This window comes from Lissotriton helveticus, chromosome 1_1 (assembly GCF_964261635.1).
Source record: "Lissotriton helveticus chromosome 1_1, aLisHel1.1, whole genome shotgun sequence".
Classification (NCBI taxonomy): domain Eukaryota; kingdom Metazoa; phylum Chordata; class Amphibia; order Caudata; family Salamandridae; genus Lissotriton; species Lissotriton helveticus.
This window is the reverse complement of record NC_136057.1, coordinates 1588112335-1588134038: the sequence shown is the minus strand read 5'-3', so window position 1 is coordinate 1588134038 and position 21704 is coordinate 1588112335. Positions and strand designations below refer to the sequence as shown.

General features: G+C 44.0%; 2 protein-coding genes across 2 annotated transcripts in view; one reads left to right on the top strand and one right to left on the bottom strand.

Moving 5' to 3' along the window:
* ITGB7 (integrin subunit beta 7) overlaps window positions 1–21704 on the top strand; it is an 887312-nt gene that overhangs the window by 558020 nt on the left and 307588 nt on the right. The window contains exons 8-10 of the mRNA XM_078687492.1: window positions 7324–7419; window positions 17269–17358; window positions 19202–19339. Coding sequence (XP_078543618.1) covers window positions 7324–7419; window positions 17269–17358; window positions 19202–19339 — 324 coding nt within the window. The remainder of the gene's footprint in view (window positions 1–7323; window positions 7420–17268; window positions 17359–19201; window positions 19340–21704) is intronic.
* LOC144828898 (uncharacterized) overlaps window positions 1–21704 on the bottom strand; it is a 118427-nt gene that overhangs the window by 624 nt on the left and 96099 nt on the right. The gene's annotated exons all lie outside the window — the stretch shown is intronic.

Here is a 21704-nt window from a genome sequence, read left to right as displayed (position 1 = left end):
TAGGTGATTGCGAGGCACTCCACTTTTGTGCAATATTTCTCTTTGCCAACATTAACCCCAGTGTGACCCATTGTGTGCTATAGTTATTCAGGTCTGTAGGCTCCCACACATTCAGGAGGCATCTCCGTGCCTCCGGACAGAAGACAAGTGTAAGCACTTTACCAATGACGTCATGTATTTTACGCCAGTATGCTTGTATGTGGTCGCATTCCCATATTATGTGCATGAATGTGCCCTCTTGACCACATTGTCGTCTACAATCCCCCACCTCGGACCTACCCATCTGTTCTAAACAAGGCCCTGTAATGTACACTCTATGGAGAATTTTGAGTTGCACTAATCTAAGTCTAGCTGAAATTGCCACCACCCTTGGGGAGGATACCGCTTCTTGCCATTCCGGATCATCAAGCTCAAGACCATCCCACGCCCATTTCTCTCGCAGTGGCGGGAGCGGGTCTGTAATGTTATTGATTAATTTCTTATATGTTAAGGATATGGCTTTTTCGGGCAGAAGGCCATCCAGCAGTTGATCCTGTAGTGGGGAGGACTCTGGGGGGGACAAGCCTGTCGGGAGATGCGATCGTAACGCATGGCGAATTTGTGCGTATCTGAAGCGCTCCCAGTCCGCTAAGTCGTGGTGTTGCTATAAAGAGGTGAATGTCGTCATTTCGCCTTTAACCCAGAGATCCTTAATTTGCTAAATCCCAATGAGATCCCACTTATCGAACCCTTTCGTCCTCCACAAGTTACCCAACTTTTTGGAATCCCATAGGGGGGTTGCCAACATTGTAGTGTAGTTCCTATATTCCCAATAGGCTCTGCGCATTGGAATAATATATCCTATAGATTAGACGTAGGACTGAGGTCTACTAGGTCTCCATCAGATATACTAGACTTAATTGTGTGTGCCAGCTAGCTCAGAGGTCACTAGAAACTCTCTCGAATTCACAAGAAGGGATTAGTCTCTGACAACCGCATAAACATGGCAACTTTGTTTCCCCAAGATAAAACGTATCTTCAGAGTCGTGGAAACAATAGATAGATATTTCACTCAGTCAATCGTGCATGCTTCGTTTCACTAGAGATGCAGAGAAAGTAGAAAGACGGGCGTTTTCAATAAAAGATTTTATTGAACCGTCTTCTTTTTCAAGCATAAGAAATGAACTGCTACAATAGTAAAACTGTTTGTAAAATATAATGCGTACAGTATAAATAGTAGAATAAAATAATACTGTAAGAGCATTGTATGGTTCCTAAACCATAGATAAATACATACATAAATAACAGAGGCTAAAAGTACTCAACTGGTGCTTCTTAAATACGCCTACCCCGGTGTACCTAACCTACGCTTAGTATGAGGGTGGAAGTAAGTGAGGTGTAGCATAAATGTAGTATTCTTTACCAAGAATCTGCTCAAGATTTCTCTATGGGTCTAATCAGCTCCGTACCTTAGTTTAGAATGGAGAAGGTCAGTCTCGGGACTCGATTTCCCAACAACCCGCAAGGGTAGCTTGGAAGAACCCGAGCTGAATTTCTCGGCAGGAGAAAAGACAGAGTCTCTCTCAGTGCATCTGCTGGAGGGTCGGCTTCCTTCGGCACTTGCTGTAGCAAGGCGCGTCAGGCAAGTAGATAGTAGAACTGCTCCAAACCGCGTGTTTGCTTGGGAGAGTGTGGGCATATTTATACCTTGAAGGTGCAGAGTTTGACATAAAGGTGGACATAATAATGTCACCAAAGAGTCTCAGTTCGTTGAAAACTCCATGAGTTCTTGAATAAATCAATATTCAAGCAAGGGGAAGTCCCTGACTGCTGAAGGCGGGTTTTTCCAATAAATCGTTGTGGATTTTCGGAACTAGTGGAATTAGCCCTGCCGTATTTGGACTGCATGAGTCGGGAAACTTACAATAGGGTCCTAAAATGATACATAACAACATAAGCGTGTGCTCCCATCCCAGCGCCCTGGTTGCAGTGTACCACACTTTGACCGAGTGTTTGGTTGGCCCAGTGAGGGGGTAGCGTTGAGGCTTCAAATAAAGTGCCCTATTGTAGTTCCCGCCCAGCAGGAGCCACCTATCCATAGCATATCCCAGGTTGTTTGGGCAAACATATGTGCCATGGTTAATTGCTGCGAGGTGAGCCGCCCAGTAGTATTTTTTAGTATCTGGGAGGCTAATGCCCCTATCGTACCAATTCAGTGTGAGTTTGGCCAAGGCTATACAGGGTTTCCCGTCCCCCAACAAGTCCCTCTGCAGTCCCTCAATTTCTGGGTCTAGGGAATTCTGTAATGCATATAAGAAGCGGGGCAGGGACATCATTTTAAAGAGGGCCACTTTGACCAGTAGTGAGAGTGGAAGCGTTTTACAGTTGGCAATATCACGTGTCAACTTTTGCAGTGGTGGGAGAAGATTGCGGTCGAAGCGGAGAGTCCCATCCAGGAAAATATAGATACCCAGGTAAGTAAAGCCTACTGTGGTGATTTGGATTGGGCAGTCTTTTGGTGGAATGGGTGTGTCTCCTCTGAGGATGTAAAGGAGGGATTTATTCCAGTTAATGGAGAACCCAGAGTATCTCCCAAATATTGCCAAGATATCCAGAACACTAACAAGTGATGCTTTTGGGGAGGCTAAGTATAGCAGAATATCATCTGCATAAAGTGAGATGCGGTCCTCCCATTCAGAGGACCAACGCAGGCCTCGTATCACTGGGGCTTTGCAAATCCACGTCGACAGCTGCTCCAGTGCAAGGGCGAACAGGAGAGGGGAGAGAGGACATCCCTGAAGGGCCCCCATACTCAGTTGGAATGTGTCTGATTTCTTAATATTTATTATTAATCACGACTTGCGCCAGTGGCTCCGAATACAGGAGTCTCACCCACTGTATGAAGCCTGGACCAATACTATCGCCCTATTAGCAAGCTGTCGCTAACAGCAGTTAGCGACAGCTTGTAGGCGATAGCGAGTGGTTTGGGGCCCGCTTTGCATGTCAGTGATATTTATCGATAATGACATGCAAAGTGGGCGTACCCAACCTGTTAGCGACTGAAAGCAGTCGCTAACATCGCTATCACCTATTACCAACACAGGCATAGCGATGGAAATATTTGCGCTAACCAGTTCTTAGCCATTATATCCAATGGGAGGTAGATATAATGGCTAAGAGCCTGTTAGCGATCATTCGTGAATATCGCAGTATTGTCAGCGATATTCACGGATTTTGCCGCTATCACCGGGAATTTTATCGCTTTTGAGATAAACGTTGCTAATAGCATGTTATCTCAGCGATAAAATCCCGTGATGCGCAGCGATAAAAAAATTGCCGCTAACCCTACTTAGCGATAAATATTGCTATTTGTTAGTAATATGCCCATTTATGCGGAGAAATCAGCGATAAAACCCCTTTCTTCTTTAAGAAAATCCACTGCAAATTGATTGATGACTTAAGTATTTATTTAGAGGTATATATAACGACCAGCCTGTGCTCTAGGCAGGCAGCAACTCACAGTCTGAACACAAACAGCATCCCACATTCCATTCCCTTCTCTATTACATAATTACTTTCACCAGATCCTTGTGATGGCAACCGCTTACCTATATACAACATATATCTCTTAATTTAACAAATTAAATTAATTTTATGCCATATAACTTTGTTACATATTTAACACATTTCTAATATTCACTCTAACATAACAAGGATCATTCCAAAAAATGTGTACATCTAAATAAAAATTTACAAGAATGTGTACAACTATACCTTAGACATAATCCTTGATTTTTCATGAAGTAACTCTTTGATGATTACTCCTACACACTGGTTCCCTATCCTCATGTTTCAAATTAGTCACTGCAGTTTTCCCATTTTTTTAATTCTACATTTACATGTTTTAATTCTTTAAGTTTCAATTGGTCAGTGTATTTTTCCTATCTTTTGGTTCTTCACTTAAATGTTTCAATCCTGCATTAGAATGTGCCAATTCCATCTCACTACACTTTATTACATTCCTTATATTCCATTATTTTCCATCCTTTACAATAACAGAAAATCTCAGCAATTCTTGCATGTTTCTTTTGGTACTGACCATTTAGATTCTCCCTTTCTGGATAAATTACATTTTCTCACTCTTGCAAAATCACCAACTTTGAATTTTGTAGCCCACTCGCCACATCCTTTCCCTTCACTAACACATACCTTTGCTGTTTCCTACACATGCTTTCTCCCATCATCTCTTCATTCACCTTTGGCACCTTACTCTTGTTCACTCACCCAAGCTGGCACAACTACTGAACTAGCCCTTCTTCCCTTTAACAATATGAACGGTGTTCCTCAGTCATACAGTGTGAAATAGTCCTATAATTCCACAACATCTTCTTGAGTTCCTCTTTCCAATCTAGTGCACTGTGTAGAGATAGTTGTATGATTTCTCCAACCACCCTATTAAACCTTTTAACAAGACCTCACCAATCACCTCTTTTGCTTTTACGTCTCTAACAAAAGTAATCTCTGGCCATTTGAAATAATAATCCATTAATGGGATGGCAAATCTCTTGTCTGTCCCCAAAGTCTCAAGTGGTTCACTCACATCTATCCCTACTCTTTACCATGCATGTTCTGGATATTCCATGGCTATCACAGGTGTTCCTTTCACAGTATGCAATTTATCGCTTCAAGCACAAGCTATACATCCTCTTACAAATCGCTCTGGACTGTCTCTAGGTTAACACAGTGACTTAGTCTGTGCCCTTAGACAACATGTTAGGCTATATATGGGGCCCAAAGTCTCTGGTACTGGAAGCCTGAGGAAGCTCTTCAGGGTACGTTTCCAATTCAGCTTTTCAATATGCAAGATCATGCAACCACTGTGAGTGGCATGGTGTGTACCTCCCTCCCCAGCATAGTGACACTCTGCGTTTTGCTATTAGCAATGCTACTGCTGTTAATTTACGGGACAGTGGCGGAAGCGCATTAATGAGACCTAGTAGGCAAATTGAGGAGGTACACTCAGCCACGGCCCGTGGAGGGAGTTTCGGTGGGGCGGAGAGGCGGGGCGGGGGAGGGGCAGGGTGGGGGGTGCTAAAAACCGGAGTATGGATAATAGAAGGTAAGTAAACAATTTAATTTAAAAAACGAATTTCGTAGCGCGCCCTGCATCGCAAAATGTGATGCAGAGTGAGCTACGAAATTCGTTTTATTAATTAACCCTGCCCCTCCCCCGCCCCGCCTCTCCACCCCACCGAAACTCCCTCCACGGGCCGTGGCTGGTTAACTGGTCTATTCAGATAAGGCTTCCTAGCCAACCATACACCGCTGTGCCACATTTTAGGTGAAGGTGTCAAAGTGGCATACATGTAATTTAGAAAAAACAACAATCTGTTCGAAAGGATGTAGCCACTCAAGACCCATTTCTAGTTATATCAGAGTTACTGAGAGCCCACCTGACCTGTGTACTCAAAAGTCATTCATTCTACACAGTCGTGACCATATTTCTCATTTATTGGGATACTGACATGGGGCTTTGCAACGTTAAGACCTGAAAGATAATGCTCCAGTTCGGAAAGCCTGTGGACATAGAATCCTCTTTTACACACATTCTTCTTCAAATTGATTACGTCGACACTTTAAAAGTGCTGTAGAAGGGCTACATTATGACACTTTTGAAACGTTAACATATAACCACTTTGAAGGCAAAACATTTGTATAACTGAGGACTCCCTTTACCAGGACTCCTGGAACTATTTTCAGGGTGGGGTGGGGGGGGGCGGGAGGTGACTGCCATCATTGTTACATGACTGAAGTTATAGGGATTGAGAAATATCCAAGCATCACACAAATGTCATCACCAGAGTAGTAAGGGTTTTGGTATGTTAGTGGTAGTGCATTTCAGAGCAAACTGTTGCAAATATATTACTAAAGCAGTGTGTGGTTGTGCACTGTCATTTTACAGACAGCACATTTTGTACTGAAATGCAACAAGATTTCCACTGACATACAGTTTTACTGATTTAACTTTATAGCGCACAAATAATAATGTGTGGAAATCTGTTTTACCAAATATTTATCGTTTGCACATTACCAAATTAAGGGCCAGATGTATGAGCATTCATTTTTGCGAGTCGCAAATTGCGCCAAATTGCGACTCGCAATTTGCAACTTGCAAAAATCAATGTACAACAGTGTCTCAGACACTGTTTGCGATGCCCAATGGGGTCGCAAATTGCATGCCTCATTAATATTCATGAGGCTGTCGCAGTTTGCGACCCCATTGGGAATGGCACGCACTCACAGGGTTGGTGGGATGCTGGGGTCAGCAGACCACCATGTCTGTGACTGCTTTTTCAATAAAGCAGTTTAAAAATAAAGTGCAGCCTGTTTTCCTTAAAAGAAAACGGGATGCATATAAAAAAAAAGGAACTTATCTGTTTCATTTTTTAAGCGCAGGCTGTGGTCCCTGGGACCACTGCCTGCTCCTAAAAATATTTTTGCACCCATTCACAAAGGAGAGGGGTCCCCTGGGGACCGCAAATGCGGTCGCAAAACAATAGTACATGCAATTTGCACTCACTATTAGGAAGGGACGCCCTTGGCACGCCCCTTCCTAATAGCGAGTCACTAACCATATTTTGCGAGTCGCTAATAGGTTAGCGACTCGCAAAATAAGGTTAGTACATTGGGTAGACCTATTTTACGGTCGCAAACAGGCAGAATTCCCCTTTGTGACCGCAAAAAACTGTCGTACATCTGGCCCTTAGTGTCTTGATTTTTTAAACCTATTCAAATCTTTGTTTTCATCACACTTCAGAATTACATAAAATGTGCTTCATTTGTGCTTTCCTATCTGCAGATATGTTTTGAAATATTTGTCGAGTGTATTTACAGGTATTTAAATGTTGCTGTGTTTTAAAAAACTGACATTCTAATTCCTTTCCATTCACACTCCCTATATCCCAGTAAGATTGTGACATATTTCACTTTACAAAATCCTCACTTTTGCAGAGAAAGAAAAGTAAACACTATTATATATGCTAAAAGAATAAATAGCAATTTGTCAGAAGACATAACCTGACATTTGCTGTGTGTCTTTAAGCCCATAGCAAATTGACAAGATAAAAAAAAGTAAAGACATCTTTATTTTTCATTCACCTTCTCAATTCCAGCATGGTGTTTTTGGAGGTGCAGCAACCCTACTTCCAACGCCTATGTCCTTTACAGAGCAAAAGAAAACATTAACGTCTGTGAAAAATTCGTAGCTGGTTCGTTGGGCTGAGCTTGAAAGGGAACTTTGGGTGGTTCTTTAATGTATTGTGAACGTTTTGTATTTGTTTTAAGGATTACCCCTCGGTCGGACATGTGGCAAACATCCTTTCAACCTCCAACATCCAGCCCATCTTCGCAGTGACTGGCAGCATACTGTCCACATACCAGGTAAGACACCAGCAAGTCGAAGTACTCCACAGACCACTCTTCCAGTTTTACCAGTTAGAACGGAGGTAGAAGGGTGCATGTGTGAGTCAGTCACCTGGGTGAATTGCCAGAGCTGTGAGTGGCTTCCATTGATGGAATGCATGCCACGATTGAGGATCACTAGAAAATGAACGTGTTAGAACAAATTTCAGTAATGAAAAATAAAAAGATTCTGAAGTTCAGGAATATGTTGTATTAGCAGGACATTGTGTTGTACTAGTACCGAAATACTAGGCGTGAGCTACACAGACACCGAGGAGCACTGGTAGAACTATATAGGGCTTTCATGCAGAAAAAGCACAAGGTGCTTCAGGGAATGGGATCTTCTTTTGGCAAACGCTGTACCTGGGAAATGTGTTCCCATCTCCATCACTGTAAGAAATTGGGTTATTTGTTGTGAGGGGAGGAAGCCCCAGTCATGCAACAAAGATCAGTCCTTGTCAGGGTGAACCACAAAAGTCACTAAATTAACTTGTCCATAACCCTCTGTTAGCTTGGCACAAAAGCAGGACTTAGAGGCAGTAATGCTTGCTTCTGATTTAAATCCCCCTTTCGTTCTTTCTTCACACTTCCTCTAGTCTGCTACCGCAACTGGAGGTCGATTTCCCTGTGCGTCGTTCCTATTCAGGACACTGAACGTTACCGTAATTGGCGGTCTATCCTTTCCTCACTCTCTCATAGGAGACAGCGACAGTCTGTGCGCTGTAGTAAAAGCACTCTAGACCAGCAGCCATATTTATTAGCATGGGCCTCTGCCCCATGTCTTTTAGCATCACAGACACTGACGGGTAATTTTACCATGGTGCATTGAAAGCTGTCATTCTCTTGAAGAGGTCTCCCTTCTCTCCTACGCTTACAGCTCTTGATTGAGTGCCTTGGCTCACTGAGGGTGAGTAATATTAAAAGATAACTGTGTTTATATTCACTTTGAGTACTTTTAAACTAAACTAGTATAATACAATTTTTCAGGTGAACAGGAACCATGCAGTGAGAACAATACATTACACAGGTTATTGGTATCACATATCTCACCTGTGTTGGACTATAGTCACTCTTACTACTTAGCCAGTGTAGGCAAACTTCATCAGCATTTTAGATTCCCAATCTAAATCTCAACTTCTCCAATTAAATTTTGGTTATCCTTCCAGGCGTCCCATTCATATCCTTGTCCTGAGGGGACCCCTGTACCTCGTTGAGGGTCGTAACATCATCAACAAAAGCACAAACAAACAAGAATTTCATGTTGGCCTAATAGTTTTAATTGTGTTTGTTGTTTGTTACGAAAAACACCAAACAATGTGTTTATACTTCACATGCACTTGTTTTATGGCACTTTGGATAGTGATATTTTTGTTCACTGGGACACACTGCACTTATACGTTGGCTGTGACAATAACAGTTGATGCTGTCTAAAACAAACTGTTTGTGATACATATTGGTATGGATATGACCAAGTTTATTAGTTGTGTACAGTCAAGTTGACTGATTTATAGGAAGTGGATTAAAGTGTTTATGCATCGCACAAACAGCAATAATGTGAAAACACAACACAAGAAAAATCGAAATCCCAAATCAGATTAGGAACAATAGAGTAGATTTTAATTGATAAAATTATACCAAAGTGAATACAATCCAAACAGTAGAACCAGAGATATTGATGTTTTAGGTAAAAAAGGGCTTAAAGGCACAAAGCGCCAACTGTGGATACCTGGTTGCGCTGTACCAGGACAAAGTCACAAGTTCAGTCCTACCGCAAAGAAGGGCATGCCGGGTACAGGACCAAGTTTGTTCTGCTGGAAATTGTACCTTATGTCCTTGATATAAGGTCTGTGCGGCATTGCTTTGTGTGGCTTCACATCCCTCTGTGTCAGTTCTGATGATATTTTCAGCTGCATGGCGAGGCTTTGTGGGGCTTCACTTCGACTGGCATCATATTTGATGAAGCCTTCACGTAGGAACTACATGGCTTTGCAGGGCTTGGAGTTGCTCTGTGTTGCATCCAGTAGAGCTTTAGGGCAGGCTCTGCACAGTGAGACCCTGCAAGACATCTCATTACTCGCCATCATATCCAGTGAAGTCTTCGGTTCAGAGCTGCGTGACTTTGCGGGCCGTTTGTTGCTTTTCACAGGATCTGATCGAACCTTCAGTTAGGCAGGGAGTAGTGCTCTCTGATGCCTGCCAAGTGTCCATGTCTTGGTGGGCACCTCTTGGGGATCAGGACTCACTCTAGCAGAGGCCAGCAGGAGGGCTTTGGACGTTCAAGGCAGGTCCAGTTGGTGCTAGGCAGTTGTAGAACAAATCTCCCGAAGCTTGTTGTGTTCCTTTAGCTCAAACCGGTGATGAGATAACTGACAATTTGACTCACTCTGGGTAGCCTGGGATAAATGCAAGCAGGCCCAATCTCTCTTTTGGTGACAACAACCCAGCTCTTCTGGCAGCAGAGCAGTCCTTGTGGCAGAAGGTAATCCTTTTTCTGAATCCTGTAGAGGTCCTGGAGTGTTTGGATGAGTGGGTTTGAAGGTCCTATTTTTATACCTGTGTCAGCTTCTGAGTGGGGGAAATCTCTGACCTGCCTCTAAAACTGGTTCTGGAACATTCTTCCCCTTCCTCTGGACCTGGCTCTAAACTGTCTAGGTTGACAAAGGCAAGGGTAGGCCTCTTGTCAAATTTCTTTATTGTGTGCAGTGGGCATAGACCTTTGAAATGCAATCAGGGCAGGGTACAGCTCCTCCCCTGCCATCTTGCCAGGAAGACCTTCTCTCAACTACAACCAGGTCCTATTGTTCTCTGATTGGGCCCAATACACATTCTTGATGGGGGACCATTAACAGGCCCAGGCGAGAGGAATCTCCTAGAAAGGCTTCAGAAACGTTGGAGAGGAAAATGTCAACTTTCTAAAAGTGTCATTTTCAAAATTATAATCTAAAAAATTACTTTTAACCTTAACAAGGATAATTAAATTACAATTAATTTAAGTGTAAACAGCATATGTCTATCTGCTCACAACCTGAAGTTAGCACTTAATACATGTAATAAGGTAACCCAGTGTTAGTCAATAAGAGATAGGCCTTACATCAGTGAAAAACACCTTCAGGAATAGTTCAGTGTTACGACATGTAAAACTTAAACACACATATCCTACTTTTAACATACCATGTGTTCCGGTTCAGAGAGCATCTGGTCTGGCAGTCCGGGGTGGACTGTCCCCATTGGAGCAGGGTCAAGACTGCATATGGCTTTGTCCAAACTGAGGTTGCATCGTGTGCAAAATAATGATGGACTGGGAAACGGCCCCTTAATAATTACCAGTGGCTGAGATTAATTCAAGCATTCCAACCATGACTTTTTTTGTATACCTTGGTACTTCTGAATAATGACACTGCGTGGAAAGAGCTCGACGGGTTTACTACAGTCAAAATGTTGTGGGCCTGGAGCACTAAGAAGGCACCACTAGAGAAAGCTCACACTGCTGAGGTCTTGGAGCACTGAGAAGGTACACCTGAAGCAAGATTACATTGCTAAGGTCCAGCGCCTTGAGACCCTTACGGGTTAATAGTGCACTCTATAAATCCATGATTGATTGTGACACTGAGAAGACACCACTACAGAAAGACCACACTGCTGAGTTCCTAGATAACTGAAAAAGCATCCTGGAAGAAACATTATATTGCTGAGGTCCTGAAGTACTGAAAGGCATTCCTAAAGAACAATCTCACTGCTGAGGTCCTACAGCACTGAGAAAGTGCCCTTAGAAAAAACTCCCCCTGCTGAAGTCCAAGAGCACAAAGATTTAGGATGCTCATTATACTAAGTGGTCCACGTTGGATGCAATAATTATTGTTTCTGATCAAATCCAATACCAAGGTGTTTGAATGTTATTGGATGCTATAATTATAGTCAGTTTTGTCTTCACTGCACCAAAATCTACATGGCCAGAAAAATACTGGGCCTTTTCCTCTTGTTAAATTCCTGCAGGAACATTGTTATCTTTATCGTGTCTAGTAGTTAACGGGTGTGATACCAGTGCACCACTTGTAACTGCGACCCCTGCTCAATCATGTGTTTGCACAGGGTTTGGAATTTAAGAGGCATGTTATAATTAGATCCTGAGAAGGTACAGCAAAAGGTTACACACTGTTGATGTCCATGTTGACGAAACTGGAAAAACAGCATCACATTGCATTTTTTTCTTTAGTCTATTGCTCACTTCATTACTGACTTTGGGTTGCCATACTGAAAAATTGTAATACCCCAACAATTTCAGAATTACAGTTGCGCCCTACCATTATTTCAGATCCAATCATTTGGATTTGCACCATTTTCAGATTACTAATATTTTGAATGTCCAAACATTTGAAAGCTAGGTATAATAGGCTTGATTGCCAATATATATGTCAGACAGTACCACATAGATCTATAATTAGGTTATGATGTTTTTTAGGGCTTAGGGGTGTGTTTGTATTAATTGGTCAAGAGGTTTCTTAGAGTTTAGGGAAGTATTTGGACTAGGTCTGATAGTTTTTTGTTAGGATTTAGGGCTGTCATGTATTGGGTTAAGAGATTGTTTTAGGGTGCATAGGTGTGTTTGGACTAGGTGTGATAAGGATTTTTAGATTTGGGGTGATTTTGTGTTTCTGAAAGAGGCTCCACAGCGGATCAACCGGCAAGCACCTCAAATTTCCAGAGTCCCTTAGAATATTCAGTCTTATTGTGCTGTCAACCTCCAGGACCTGCTGTGGTTCGGTCCCACTGGAATTCCAGATAGAAAATTTGAAAGAACGTGGAGGCAGCACCAATCTTGAAGTAAATCAACAAGGCCAAAGTTTTTTTATCAAAAAATGTATTTTTATTTTTATTTTTGTATTTTCAAAGTGCACAGGACAGCTAACGCGTTTCGCTCCCCAACCATGGGAGCTTCGTCAGGGCAATTGTAATAGATGGTTCTCCTACAGTTGTGCAATCAAAATGAAGAAAAAACTGGCCACTATAATGGTACATGTACTAGTAAATGGTGCCAAGTAACAAAATAAGTATCCAAAGCGTAGAGGACCGTCGAGTAATTCACACGATTAACATATCAGATTGTCCGTACCATTTGGACAATCTGATATGTTAATCGTTTGAATTAATCGACGGTCCTCTATGCTTTGGATACTTATTTTGTTACTTGGCACCATTTACTAGTACATGTACCATTATAGTGGCCAGTTTTTTCTTCATTTTGATTGCACAACTGTAGGAGAACCATCTATTACAATTGCCCTGACAAAGCTCCCATGGTTGGGGAGCGAAACGGGTTGGCTGTCCTGTGCACTTTGAAAATACGAAAATAAAAATAAAAATAATTTTTTTTATAAAAAACTTTGGCCTTGTTGATTTACTTCTGATTTTGTGTTTCTGATAGAGACGTCTAGCCGCAGATTGCTTAACTTAGAATATCACCAGGCGTCAGACTGGATTCGTACAATTTTGCACAGCACCACCTCTGCGCGTCGGGGGCAGTGCCGTACAGCTCCGCCCTGACGTCGTCCATGGACGTGACGTCAGCGGAGCATATATGCCCCGCCCCGGCGTGCTTACATCAGTTTTCTTCTTTCCCGCTTCACAACGCGGATCCTGGAAACCAACAGTTCCTGGTCTACTTTTGGGCTTCTCTGCCCTGCTGGTGTCGTACCGGGACAGTGTGCAATGCCCTCTGGGTTCAAAGCCTGTGAGGCCTGTGTGCGTCAGATGTCTAGCACTGACCCGCCCCTTATCTGCATGTGGTGCCTTGGTGTGCACCATGATTCCAAAGAATGCGGTGACTGTCAACAAATGAAGCCAAAGTCCCTACGGGAACGCCGTATGAAACTGTTGGCCACACGGCTGTCCGGCCCAGCCTCTTCTCGTTGCCGCTCTCCCTCTCCAGAGGGGGCTCGATCCCAAGGCCGCTCCCGCGACCGGCGCCCTAAAAAAGGTAAGCAGGACTACAAGCGTCCACTGAGGTCTACCTCCCATAGGCGTGCCGCTGGCGCCCACTCCTCTAGTAAGGGGTCAGCTAAGGGCGCCCAGAGGTCAGCTCCTCCATACCCTCCTTTTCCAGAAGTTGGAGCAACGCGCGCCCAAATGGAGGCCTACTCCTGGGCTCTTCAGGCCTACTTGGAGTCACCCTCTCTCCCTGGCGTGCCTTCGCGCACCACAGAGGCGGAGGGTACTCAGGCCGGGCCCTTGTCGGTGGATCCTTCCCCGACCAGGGCTGTGTGCACCGACTCCTACTCCAGAGCCAAGGCGACGACGTTGGGCCATGGCCCAGACCGTCCTGGTCGCTCTAGCACACTCCGCCAGTTAATGCATAGCCCTGTGTGGCTTTCTGCATGGACAGCGGAAGAGGCGCGGGGACGCACGCGATGCCGGGCTCGACGCCAGGTTCACAACGCCAGTCAACGCATAGCCCTGTGCGGCTTCCTGCACGGACGGCGGAAGCGGCGGAAGCGGCAGAAGCAGCGTCGGTGACGCCGGGCTCGCAGCCGGGTTCCACGTCGGACCAGAAGCCGGGCTCAACATCCAAACCCACACCCAGCTATAAGCCTGAACCCACGTCTGGGGCAACGCATGATCCGACGCCGGTCGACATCCAGGTAGCGTCCCCAGTGGAGGCCGTTGACGTCTAGTCAACTCCGACACAGCGCCCACCAACGCCGCTGTCGACACATCCATCGCCGCCGGTGTCCATACGTTCATCAACACTGGCGTCCATGCCTGAGGTTGACCTCCCTCCGGATTCCTCGCTTCTGACTCCTCATCGGTGTCAGGTGGCACCAGTATCCACTGCAGCCCTTACCGAAGCTGCTGCTTCCCCTGGTCGGGGGCCACTGGTGCAGGTCCCTAGTATGGCATGGCCTTCGGGTCGTTCCCGGCCCTGCTTTTTATGGCAACTGGGAGGGTTAGTCTCCAACCATCTCCTACAGACGGCCTCTTGTCCCCTCCTAGGGTGACTACTGAGCTTGGGGCCGCCTATGCGCGGACTATCAACTGGGCAGCTGCTATCCTCGGCTTTCAGCCTCCAGTAGTACCCCTCATTCCCAATCCCTTAATGGATCTGCTTCATCTCAAGCCTGTTACCGTCTGACGCCTGGGGATATTCTAAGTTAAGGAATCTGCGGCTAGGCTATGTCTCTAACAGATATATTGTTACTGAAGGTAAGTAACTTGTTCATTTCGTTATGAAATTGTTTTGGTTTAGGGGTGAGTGTCCGTTTAGGAGGGGTTATGTGTTATCTTTTTTTAAATATTAAGTTAAAAAAGAAAAATAACATAATTTAACATATTATTAAAAATAACATACCAAATAAAAAAACTAAAGGTATTCAAAATTACAGAACATGAGCATTTTAGGTCAGAATTATGGTATTTCAAATATAAGGCTCCAAAATAACGGTAGCCGGAAAAATGGTAAGGAATAGTTACATACAACCAAATACGGTAGCCTGAGCCCATGCAACACACTGGAAGAGACAGATTGGTGCTTTGTGGGTGATTCCACTGAGGCTAGTTGCTGAAAGTTAGGCAAATAAACGTTAAAGAGGGATTTCTATTCAGAGATGTGCTATAAACTGCAAGATTAGCCTCTCTCCACATTTGTAAATTGCCAAATCTTTTTTTCTTCAAGAGACCCTAGATCATTAGCTACTCCCCATTCTGCCCCACAACACAAGTAATACTTGTAGGATAGGTGAATGCTAGTAAAACTATATTGATTTGGGGTGATACTACCACTTGCTAGGCCAGCCCGTTCTCTCCAGTCCTATCTCTGCAACCTCCATAGAGACAGCAAAAGCCTGGCCAGTATTAGCGGATGCAAGTCATGAATTCTCAGCCAAGATAGGACCACTTCCAATAGCTATAATTAAGATTGAGACAAGGGCTTCAGTGACAGAAAATATAATTCCTTGACCAAATTGGCACTATTAAAATAATTTTACCCCCATTCATCCCACAATCCCCTTCTGGAGTTAAGACATCACCCTTGGGATGACGAAAACGTGTGGTAAAAGATTAAGGTGACACACCCTGGAGTCTAGAATGGGATTCACTGGCAATGTCCTGCGCTGGTTCTCCTTCTACCTATCTATTTGACACCAGTTGGATCACTTGGGCTCGTCCAGTTCACAAAATATCCCTATCACATGTGGAGTTCCCCAGGATTCCATACTGTTTCCTGTCATCTTGAACCTATGCATGGAGCCTCTTACTGCTCTACTTACAGATAACAGCACCAAGATTCACCAAATTGCCAGTGATATACAGCTCTACTTAAAGGTTTTCTCTGCTTCAAACAGCATCTAGACCTACTTGTCTAGCACCCGGACCGGGCTGGGAAGTCAAAGCAGCCCTGGACAATTTTGTTAGACCAACCCCCATACTTCATGTAGCAAGAAAGAGCAGTGAGCACGCCTGACTACTGCAAGAGGGTGGAAACAAAGTGGAAATAAAGTGCTTTTTTCCCAGAATCAAACCTTGTCTAATCATGGAATGGATGGGTGGAGATTGGAGACAGGGCTGCCTAGCTCTGTGAATGAATAGTTGGATGGGTGAGGAGTAGGTGGATGAAATAATTGAAGAAAGGATGACAATGAATAAAGACGTTTAGCTAAGTGAATCAAATGGTCTCAATGCATTGTCCAAGGGTGAGTGCTTTGCTTTTCATTTTAGCTTCTGCAATGAAACAACACCTTCCCCAACATTACTACTACCGCCAATGCTTATGAAACATGCATAGCCTGTTTTTAACACAATTCTCTGACTTGGCATCTCAAAGATCTAAACATAAAGCATTAAGCTAAAAATAGGAGAGACAATGAGATAACCACATAGTGGCTAAATTGCACAAAAACCGTGCATCAATCCAACCTTCCACTTGACTATAATGAATGATCATAGAAAATAACTTTTTTCAGAATAGCTCCTTTTGCTTCATCACCGCATTAGAGCACCTTGAAATACAGCAGTTCGGGTGAGCACTTCACAAAAAGCAAGACTATAATGTTATTCTGTCTATGGAAACACCCTAGGACATGCATAGAGGGCAAAAGACTCCTCTTGGTTCACTAGCAGGATTGTTGTCAGGAAGTAGAGATATGCTTCGATAGTATGTACAGTGACAAAGAATAATGAAAAAGGAGGTAATTCATATTTGGCCAAGTTACCGATTAGAGAGAGAGAGAACTGCTGGGATATCAATGCAATTCAGTTTCATAAAAGCACCAGAATTATTTCGTCAAACGAAGACATCTGATGTGTTTCAACTGATATGTTAGGAGATAAAGGGTTTTTAGAGCTAAACAAAATCCCTCCCCACAATTAATAGGTAATTGAATATGAAAACGTGTAACAAGTGGGCAGGTCACACATCACTGGCACCAGGAATTTGGATAAATATATTCGATGCCACGTAGGATTCACATTGAACAATGCCTGAACCTTAGCTGGTGCAAGTGTACAATTCGGGTAACATCTCCCCACCCATCAATATTGGTAAAAAGTCATGAAAAGTAATTTCATTGTTTTATGAAAATGCTCCTGTAGAGATTTCTCTTCCTCGGGACAGAATGGTGAAGACATCCCAAATGTCTTCAGCTCAGGTGCAAGAAGACAGTATGCTCTATAACAAATGACATCCTATGTTGAACCTTGCTCTGGGGGAGGAGAAGACAACATAAGCGAGCTTCACCTAAAAGAGGTGCCAAGCTATTTTAAGGATGAACACTACACACGAGTTGGCATATGTGTGTGTAATTGTGTGTACATTAAACTACGTTTCTCTCTTTTTAGGAGCTGAGTCAAATGATCCCCAAATCTGTGGTGGGAGAGTTAAAGGAGGATTCAAGCAATGTCATCCAACTTATTTCCGAAGCATATAACGTAAGTACAAAATAGCTAGGAGTCGGAGCAATGGCAGAAAGAGAAGGATTAGAAACAAATGGGGACCACCCCAATCAAGCTCTAGCCCTTGAGCCTTCTCTAACTTGAACCCTAATCCTCCAATAAACATAATCCTAATCCTTTCCTTAACGTTTTCCTTCACTCTAAACCAATCCCTTACCATAACACTGACTATGTTACCCTAACACTTAACTGCAACCTTTAATTTAACCTCATCCTTTATCGTTACTAACTGTTGCAATAAACCCATCAATCTTAATCCTAACTCTTAAACCTAACCCCTCACCAAAACCCTTACATTAAACCCATCCCTTTACTTAGCCCTTCGCAATACCTAATCATAGCCATGTGGGCACACTGTTTTTCAGGCTACAATTTTCTACAGTAAATTCTTGAAACTCTGGATTGTTTGTGTACCTGGGCTGCTATTACCAGTATATTTTTATTGCCAACCTGAAAATCATGATACCTCACTTAGGCAAAGTGGCAGTTATTTATTCATACTTCTGGTATTTAAATATACATGAGAGCATTTCCATAGTCTGAACGTAGCTCGAAGCAACAGAGTGCAGCAGAGGAGCGGGAAAAGGGAGTTAGACTGGTCAGTAAAGGAATTAGCCAACTGGTGGGATTATAGGATGATGACAACAGTATTATTAAGCCTGGGAGTAATTGATGCGGAATTACCAACAATTACGCAATTACGCCAGCTCATGTAATTAGGAGTAATTTTGGGGATGGAAGGGTAATTCGCACAGAAACAATGAATTTAGCGAGCAGCTGCTCATGCTGTTGTTCGTGCTATTTTGAGCTAAGAAACTAGTGCTAATTGCCGGGAGTAACTGGGGAAAATCCTACCCTAACAGCACATTTACCGAATGTGAACGGCTGCTCGGGTTGGAAATGATATTTAGTTGCATTTAGCACTATTTCATAGCGCAAAATCTGTCTTCAAATATAATTTGGACGCGAGGAGGCATTTTTGGTGTAAGAAAATAGCACTTACTCTTCTCGGGTAATTCCACTAAATCTGACAGAATGTTTAGTTATTTAGTATGACTATGCTACACTGAGCTAAGCGAGTTGAGCTCACCCCTAATTATTATGAGGTCCCAGCAACACTACCTTGCCAGAGAGTCTTGAGTAAAAAGATTCAGTATGATGTTTCAATAATAGCAAGGGTTATCACTGACTTAATGTGTACTGACCATATTGTGCACTGGGCCAAGGGTCTGTTTTAGGAAACGTGACACAGATAGGTTTTTAGTTCCTTTGTCAATAATGGTAAACATTTGCACAGGCAAGGATAAGTGGAGATGTTAGTTTGGACAAAAAGAGCTGCCCACTAGATGAGTGGTTGATGTAACAGATTTAGAAGAACAAGGGAGGAGGAGAAGTGAGCCCTTGTAGAAAACCCTATTAAATAAGAGATTTATATTCTTTTTTAAAAGCATCGGCAAAATAAATAGGTGTGTATTTGGCTGCAGAGCTATTGGCTTTGGCAATGCTTATTTTCTTTGCTACAGGTTCATATTGCTTTACCCGTCCAAGAAACCAACACATTGGGCATCTTGGAAAGGCAAGGTAATGGTAAGTAGCAAAAAGCATTATAAAATGACTGCCTTCACATGCAAGCCTGTCAACAGACAACTGTCGGGACAATCCTGTATTGGGTTGTGTTATGCTTTCTGAAAAAAAAAAATTTTCTAAGATAGCCATCTGTACATGTGAATACATGTGCAAGCATAGACTGCAATCTTGTTTCAATCCATGGTAACTTTGTTCAACCTAAAGCTTGTCCTGTATTGTTTTCTCTCTCCAGGATCTATCATCCACCATTACTCTGGTGCACTTGCAGGTCCCGCCTGAAATTCAAATTGTATACAGCTCACACTGCAACAATGGATCTGTATTCGGCCAGACGCGAGGCGAGTGTTCCAACGTCAAGATTAATGAACTGGTGAGTCTCTTTTCACCCTGCCCCTGCACCACCTATCAGTCCATAACATGTTTTCCCTTCAAAAACTAAAAACAAAAGTATATAAATATGTGCTAGGCATTGCAGGAGGCATTAAATGTCGAATTAATGTATTGAAAATAGAACCAGCAGCACTCAAAATAGCAACAGTTAGATAAACGTAAAAAATAAGGAACTGAGGGGCACATTTATCACATTTTCACGCAGCAAGCTAACTTGTTGCGCTGCGTGAAAGGGAAATGGCAGGAATGCACCATTTTTAACATCATTCAGCGCATTCCTGTCCTTTCCATGCGCTGGCGAACTCTTGGCTGCCTAGGGCCAATGCAGGCCCCCATACCCAGTGGTGCAAAGGTGATTGAGTTGTAAGCAGGATTGTTTTCGTGCAGAAGGAACACCTTCCTGCACAAATACAATCCTCTGAGGAATTTTCCTCTTCCTATGTGTGCTGCAGAATGTAGCACACATAGAAAGAGGAACAAACGAGGATAAAAATATATTTCTCCTTGTTAAGCCTCATCTGGGAATGCGTAGCATTTCGACGCATTACCAGATCTAACAGTAAAAGTAAATCGGGAAATGGCCAAAATCCATGGGTGCATGCATCAGAACACCCACGCTCCACCCATGGAGCACCTTTCTGGGGTAGAGTAACGGAAGGCAGCGATTTGTGCTGGTTGCATTACTCCGAATTTATCAAGCCATACAGGGCCATCTTGTCCTTGCGTGGCTTGATAAATCTGACTTTGTTGTGTCGTCCTTGCACCCCCTTGCACGGCACAAGGGCAACGCAACAATAACTAATGTCCGTCCAACAAGTGAAGATTAGTTATGTCACAGAATGTACAACAGATATAAAACATTTTTTTAAATATGAAATAGGTTAATATATTGACAATGTCTGGATCACTGTGCATCACTATGTAAAACATGTATGCCTATAAACACACATACATAAATAAACATATATATTTATTGCTAAGGCTTTCAACACGTTTCGGTGAAGTCACCTTGATCACAGGAGGTTTCTCTGTGCGGGCGTCAGGGCTCCGCCCCAGGTAATTTGCACATAGGATTTAAGATCACATCATACTGAAGATCACGTTTATTTATTTGTAAAAAATAATGCATTCCAAAGAACACACGGGGCACTGTCTCTCTGACTCTGCTGCCTAGCCCCAGTCACCGCCGCACCAAGTTTATACATGATTATCAGTGGCGGAAACTTTCGTGACGTCCACTGATTGATTGCTGCTCGGTCTTTTGCCGGCTGAGAACCTCACAGCCCTGAAGGCTGTGATGTCATCACTCGGCAAAAGACATAGCCTGGAGGCCCAGTCTCCACCCCCTGATGGCGTGGAGATTAAGGGGCCGATTAGGATGGCGGACGGACTTGCGTCCGTCCGCCATCCCAGAGGTGGAGGGACCGTCCGCATGGGCTGCGGCGGTCCCTCCGTGCAAATTAGGATGTGACCGCCACCCTGGCGGTCACATCCTGGATATTTAACATTGCGGCGGGTGCTGCTTCAAGCAGCACCCGCCGCAATGTTAAAAGTGCATGTTTAACATTTACATGCACAAAGCGGCAGGCACCGCGCGGTGCATGTAAATGCTGGGGGGAACCAAAGGTACCCCCCATGTGCACCCCCCACCCGCCTACAACCTGGGGGCCCGCAACGGGCCCCCAAAATCAAAAGTACACATGCTTTTCCACGGCGGAAAAACCGCCGCGGAAAAGCATGTTTACAAATGTTTCCTAATTTGGCTGGCGGTGTCTGATAGACACTGCCAGCCAAATGAGAGCTTTTCCACCGCGGTTGTAATCCGACCGCGGCGGAAAAGCAGCGGACAGAAACCAAGACCCACCAGCCATCGTAATGCGGCGGTGGGTCTTTGGTGACTCCGCAGAGGATTTTCCGCCTCCTCCGGGCCGGAGGTGGCTTCCGCCGGCCCGGAGGAGGCGGAAAATCCTCTATCCTAATCGGCCCCTAAGTTAGCCCCGGGCGTTTTTAACACAAGCCCGGGATTGCTAACGTCTCCACGTCAATCAGATAGTGGAGGAGACTCAGGGGAGCTTGCTGTCGTGTCACCCCACCCCCTCCCAACTCGTCGCAGGGCGTGGTGAGACCCACCCTGTGACAATTCGGGATAGGGACCGTCTGCGCAGACTCACTTCTTGCCCCGCATGCTTGCAGTCGGAGCTTGAGAACGAAGTAGCAGCCATTTTATGCCTGCACTAGGAGACTTGTGAAGCAGCCATCAGGTAGGGCCCCCCAAGCGGGCAGTTTTACATTTAACTTCTCCTGCACTGACTGTATTGATATTCAGCTGAAGATGATAACTGGGA